Raw genomic sequence first — 6,840 nt, 5'->3', positions numbered from 1 at the left:
AGAAGGAAGAGCAAAGACGGAAGACAATGTCTGTGGCGGAAGGAAAGAATTGTTCTCGGTCAGCTTACGTTGCACGGCTTCGTTTCACTTCGTCCCCTGATTTTTGATTTTATTACATTTTACATTGAAATTTATTATATTTACATTGAAACGGGACTCGTCCCTTTGACGAGTTTCGGATTTCACGAGCAAAATTGTGGAAAGTATAATTGCTTTTTTTTTTTAGCGATACTTCTTGAGCCGCGGTAGCGCGAGTTCGCTGCTTAGGGGATTTTGATGAAACGAAAAAGTGAAACGCCAGAGAATGGCAATTGCATCTGTCACAGGTTAAGGAAGAATGAAGAGCAAAGACGGAAGATAATGTCTGCGGCAGATGGGTAATGCGAATTCGTGCTTAGGGGATTTTTATGAAACGAAAAAGTGAAACACCAAGCGCGTGAATATGGAGGCCCTAAAGTTGGTCCTGAAACTCATGAAATTTCATTTTTCATGAAAAATTTATTTATTTGTCATCGACTAGAACCAACGTGGCGTGGTCCGGGCACGTTTCCGATGTTTTACGCTTCTTGGAGGCTTAGAATCGAAAATGAACAATTTCAGGACCTAGCTCGAACAATGTAGAATAACGTAGAAATGGAATATTACAGAGTCAGATGGGAAAATACGGAAAATACTTTCACCAACGATTGCAAGAGAATGCTGGCTCGTCTTGGGGCTAATGTGTTTTTAGAGCAAAAATTTAGTTGCAGATAAACGTTACAGATGGCGACGTTGGTCCTAAACAGTCGTTAGAATAATGAATTCCCGGGATTTCGACAATTTTACGTCGATCCCTTCATCATTACTTTACCAAAATGACATATAAAACGCTTCAGTTCGTATAATTATCAACGTAGACTGTAAAAAACTTCAACATAAATATAAATGTCGATAACGTGACGCGTCAGGGTATGTTACCACTTGAGTATTCAAACTGACGTTACCACCAAAAAGGGTATAGATGAATTTTAATTTATCGACCTGGATTAAATTTCTCAGCGCCTTTCATATCATCTTCCATTCGCGATGTATATGAGCGCTCCTAGCGGACAATTCTGACACCTCAAGGTACATCTCCTTCACCTTTGTCGGTAAAGTTGGACTCTACGAACAGACATTAGCCTTCAACATTACCGAAACCAAACATGAGTAAAAGAAAAAAAAGTAACAACAAAGAGACGATCCCCTTATCAAATATGTCAAGTTAAGAAATAACGAACGTTATTTCTTATATTGTTGTCGACATATATAATCATAAAAATATAATCATAAAAAGAAAACAATTTAAAATGACAATCTGCCAGGTAAGTTATTAAGAGAAAGTGCATCTTTCTCTTCCGTGAAATAAAATATTTGGTCGTGAACGTGAATTCGACTTGGAAAGCTCGAATTATTCCACCAACATTGGAAAGATGTTAATTATGGAGGCGAAAGTGAAAGGACTGAAATGACAAAACCAATGTCGGGGATTACGGATTCAAAAGCCACCCACTTGGATAAATAACACGTGACGGACATGTTAATGATATTTCTTTTTATTGACGTGTCCGATAGGCGTCAGTGAGCATCCCATGAATATTCATTGACTTTCCAAATCTTCGCCGATGTTTCGAAGACCCTAACCCGATGAGGTTGTTAACCCGTCGAGATTTTATTCCATTAGCCGCTCTTGTAATACCGCCTAATGCATAATTAATACTGATTTCTAACGATCCTTGCCAAATTTAAATTTACAATGACTTTACGTAGTCAAATGCCTGCTCGTGAAATTTTCTCAGAATATTTTTAACTTCTTTCAAGCCGAGTTGTCCAGTAGAGAAAATAACAAAAAAGCTGGCGAAAAGTTCAAAAATGAAATTTGTATCTTGGAATTATTGAAATTTTCGCAAATCATTTTTAACTTCTTTCAAGGCGAGTTGCCCAGTGGCGAAAATGACAAAAAAAACTGAATATTTTCACTTTTCCTTATGTATATATCACACTTTCATATCACCTTAAGGTGAAGTGAAACACGGCGAGGAACTTGATCGACGTCGTTAAAAAAGGTTTTTCTAAATATGCTGCGTTCGCTTTTATATCGACAGCTGTGTCGAATTATATTGAGTATTGTATTAAATGGCATATTCCATCTGTCGTTATTGTACAATAATTATAAAGAAATCCAAGTAAAACTCCAGAAATCCCCTGGATTCATGGTTTCTGAGGCCCTAATTGACTGCAGAGGGACCCCCTGCGCCATCTGTGATTTCCAAGTCAATTAAATTTTCACTCCGAGACCTCGAATTACCATCCTTTTAGCATAGAAGCGTATACAACACTTTTTTTGCATTTATCTCGTTCAAGTCAATTAAATTTTCACTCCGAGACCTCGAATTACCATCCTTTTAGCATAGAAGCGTATACAACACTTTTTTTGCATTTATCTCGTTCAAGTCAATTAAATTTTCACTCCGAGACCTCGAATTACCATCCTTTTAGCATAGAAGCGTATACAACACTTTTTTTGCATTTATCTCGTTCAAATGCCAGTTTCTCGATTACCAGAGTGTTCTAAATTGTCGTAAAATTGTCCTGACCCTTTCGATTCTCATATCAGAGCCTTCGATAATTGTATATTGATCGAAATATGAGAGCTCGACGCCATTTTGGTTCTGGTCTGGACTGAGTTAAAAAATTTTTTTGAAAAATCCAAATTTTGAATGTGTCAGGACAATTCTTAGATGATCAGGAGTGATGTGTCAAAGTTTCGGACAGTTTGGTCTAATACCCTTAAAAAAAAGTGTTGTATTCGAATCGACTGATTTGAAGGGGGTTTCACTTCACCTTAACGCGAATGGAATCGAGAAAAAGGAACTGGGAATCCCTTCCGAAAGACGGAGGACTTTCGAGGGCGATACGGATTACGGCTGCGTCTTGGCGATTCAAGCGAAGCTGCAGCGGGCCTTTGCACCTGCTATTTCACCTGTTCGACATATTATTTAAATGCTCCACCTGCTCGGATCTGAAGATAGCCGACGATAAAGCCTCTCGCGGTTTCCGCAATTTTTCGCCGGCCATTGTGGACCATTCCGAAAGTTACATCCGCGGGTCGACTCTGCAGATTTACCTTCACTGACTCTTCTACATTTTCATTCATTTTCAAATGACAAAGAGAATACCGAAATTCAGTTAATAATCAATCACGCAGATGCGAGGAATGATTTTAATAAATTTCTTAAGATGATAGGGATTCGAAAGTCTTTCTACATAATTTCTATACTTTTCCGCCTAACATGGCCATTGCCATTTTGCAGTGAAATGTTGAAAATGTTGGGATCATGGTACCATGATTATTACTTAAATGGTTCGATCTGCAGATAGTTGATGATAGAGCTTATCAATGTTTCGAAAAAAATCAGAAAAGAATAAACCGCTTGACCAAGGGGATCCATCTTTTTAATAAATTTCTCAAAATTATCAAGTTCCGATGATCCTTTCGCGCAATTTCGATGTTTCTTCGCCAAAGTAACATGACTATCGTAACTATGCAGCATAAATGTTATACCACCTAATCAAGTTTTTGGATTCGACATATCCCTAGTAGCATAGAATAATTTCTAAATATTTCTTTGTAATCTTTGCTAAATATCTCGAGCGACAGATTTTCTTAAGATTTCTTGTAGATTTCATTCGAAGATATTTGAAATATTTCTTGAAAATCTCAATGACACATGTAGTTTCAATAATTTATAAACATATATAAAAATTATATTTTTTAACTTGTTAACATANTATATGTTTATAAATTATTAAAACTGAATATGTCATTGAGAGTTTCAACAAATATTTCAGATATCTTCGAATGAAATTTACAAGAAATCTTAAAAAATCTGTCGCTCGAGATATTTAGCAAAGATTACAAACAAATATTTAGAAATTATTTTATGCTACTAGGGTTTATTTAGAGCGGGATAGACGAGGAGTTTCTCTCCAATTGTATTTTGTTAGTAAATAGATTATAAAATAAAAAATAATCTTGAAGAGTATCTTACCTAACTTTAACCTCGGTTACTCTGGAATAAGCAGGCATAGACAAATTGTAGGTGACTTTAATGCCGGACCAGACGAGGAGTTTTTTACCGACGAATTCCGTTTCGCTGAAACTATCAGTCACCCCTTCTTCTATGACCTAATGATTAGATAGACAAATAAGCATACAAATAGCATTTAATTCCACACTTATTTAAACACAATATGTCTACGTCATCTCAATTATGCTCAAATTGAATGCAAATTTTCAACAAATTTACGCGCAGCAATTGGTTAAGTACATCACAAATCCCTAATCGTGTGTATTGCATATAATTATTTTCCAATGCTTTTGCCCAGGACCTTCTTCTAACAGCATATATTAATTAACAGCATGCACACTTTAATATAATTCCGCGGGCATTTAAAAAACATAACTTTCTTCAAAATGAGCTGAGACGGAAAACAAACTGCCAATTTGGACTTCTTTGAATAAAAAAAAATATTTTACATGCACGTACTTGTAATAAATCGCTGCCTAATAATTCAACGGCGTTCCAGACATCTCCAAAAGGCAACATGGCGGCCAAATCTCCGAATGTTATGAATCCAGAAGTTTTTTCAATGGAATTTCGCAAACCGCCGACATGCATACAAGAAATGGCCGCGTAAGTCCAGGAAGATACATTCTCTGCCTTGTCTACGAACTGAAATAATAAAACGAATATTAATATAAATCGGTTTCGAAACTATGGCAAAAACGATTCTACATGTTTAATCGTTTAATTTAATATTTTATTTAGTTTTCTTTCCCTACAGCGTCCACCATGGCGTCTGTAATGAAATTCTCTACATTTTCGAAGCTATGGCAAAAACGATTGTACATGTTTCATCGTTTAATTTAATATTTCATTTAGTTATTTTGCCTACGGCGTCCACCATGGCGTCGGTAATGAAATTCTCTACATTTTCGAAGCTATGGCAAAAACGATTGTACATGTTTCATCGTTTAATTTAATATTTCATTTAGTTATTTTGCCTACGGCGTCCACCATGGCGTCGGTAATGAAGTTCCCTGCATTGCACTCGGCTTGGCGACAATTATTGGAAAGAGGGACTTTGATGGCTCCAATTTTTCTATTTGCAAGAGCATCTACATCTATCCTCCACGGTTCCAAAGCCTGAAGTACTTCTGGATCTAATAAAAAAAAAAAACATTAATAAACAATGTTAACTGTAATCTTCAAAACCTATAAACAGCAACTACTCGAACGCCTTTTGAGCCCTTTCTCAAGATAATTCTAAAACTATCAATATTTTGATCATAAATGTTTGCCAAAGTATATTAGCATGTTAAACCTTACTTATACATAAAAATTGTAAATGTCAAATTAAGAGAAAACAATCGATGCGTGATCGCTGCGGACGTTGGAAACGAAACTTCTAACATAAGTAAATATAACAACATCAACAACAATAGCAATACCAATGATAATAATAAATTAATTCAGAATAATTATTATTCATTATTCTTTCAATAAATGCCAATTACTAACCTTCCTCAATCGAAGCGTCCAGGAGAATCGGATTTCCTTCCCAAGAATCGACCTCGCCATCTTCGTCGAACCAAACTGTTAAATTACCTAAATATCTAAAAAAAATATGAATATGCAATAAATATGATGGCGCATAAAATGCAAATACAAATATTTAAATCAACCAAGTGACTGCATTTATGTAATTGTCCTAAATACTTGAAAGAAATTGCGTAGAAAAATTTCATGAAAACACATGGAGGTAATATTATTCAAATATTATAGAGATAATATTCTAAAGTAAACGTTCGGCAAATATTTAAAATGTCTGGTAAATATTTACAAAATGTAGGATATTCGTTAAATATATAGAATATATAGGAGAAATATTTTGTGCTACTAGGGTTCATTTAAACGATCCACCTGGTCTGGTTGACAACTGATAAAGCTTATCATATCATCGACCCCGAAGAAGTTCTTTCTCCAAATCTCCTGTAGTTTCAATCCCTGACCAAGACCCAATAAAATTCATTCGGGAATCTATCCCGTAGATAAGGGGATCCATTTTCTTAATAAACGTCTCCATATGATCCAGATCCGAAGGCCCCTCCACTCGATTTCGATGCTTTTCCGCCAAAGTGACATGGCCGTCGCCACCCTGTACCAAAAATGTCGGTACCACGACCCGGTACCAAATTTTTCGATCCAATTTCTCGAATTTTGGAGCTTGACACTCGCGACACCTGGAAAATCCCAAATTACATGTTACTAAACATTATTACACTTATCAATCCACAGCACGCAGCTCACATATCAAGAAAAAAGAAATGCCAATGCCCGGTTCCACCAACCTCGGTTAAATCATTAACCGTAGGTTAAAGTTAACGTCTAAGTTAATTATGGGTTAAAAACGTAAATGGTCCCCTACATTCCCTAGTAGCACAAAATATTTTTCCTATATTTTCTATATATTTAACGAATATCGTATATTTTGGAAATATTTACCAGACATTTGAAACATTTGCCAAACGTTTACTTTAGAATCCCCCTGCGCCATCTGTGATTTCCAAGTCAATTAAATTTTCACTCCGAGACCTCGAATTACCATCCTTTTAGCATAGAAGCGTATACAACACTTTTTTTGCCTTTATCTCATTCAAATGCCAGTTTATCGACTACCAGAGTGTTCTAAATTGTCGTAAAATTTTCCTGACCCTTTCGATTCTCATATCAGTGCCTTCGATAATTGTATATCGAT

At 35.9% G+C, this 6,840-nt stretch overlaps 1 protein-coding gene across 1 annotated transcript in view; it reads right to left on the bottom strand.

Moving 5' to 3' along the window:
- Positions 1–4,045: 4,045 nt before the first annotated feature.
- The window catches only part of LOC105696594 (apyrase), a 7,945-nt gene continuing 5,150 nt past the window's right edge, over positions 4,046–6,840 (bottom strand). Inside the window, exons 7-10 of the mRNA XM_023432093.1 lie at positions 5,604–5,698; positions 5,091–5,245; positions 4,569–4,754; positions 4,046–4,207 (exon numbers count right to left, since the gene is read on the bottom strand). Of these exons, the coding sequence (XP_023287861.1) occupies positions 4,067–4,207; positions 4,569–4,754; positions 5,091–5,245; positions 5,604–5,698 (577 nt within the window). The 3' untranslated portion in view covers positions 4,046–4,066. The remainder of the gene's footprint in view (positions 4,208–4,568; positions 4,755–5,090; positions 5,246–5,603; positions 5,699–6,840) is intronic.

Source organism: Orussus abietinus, unplaced genomic scaffold (genome assembly GCF_000612105.2).
Source record: "Orussus abietinus isolate OABI.00-Male unplaced genomic scaffold, Oabi_2.0 scaffold173, whole genome shotgun sequence".
NCBI classification, from domain to species: Eukaryota; Metazoa; Arthropoda; class Insecta; order Hymenoptera; family Orussidae; genus Orussus; species Orussus abietinus.
The sequence above is the reverse complement of the archived record's forward strand: the minus strand, read 5'-3'. Positions and strand labels throughout refer to the sequence as shown.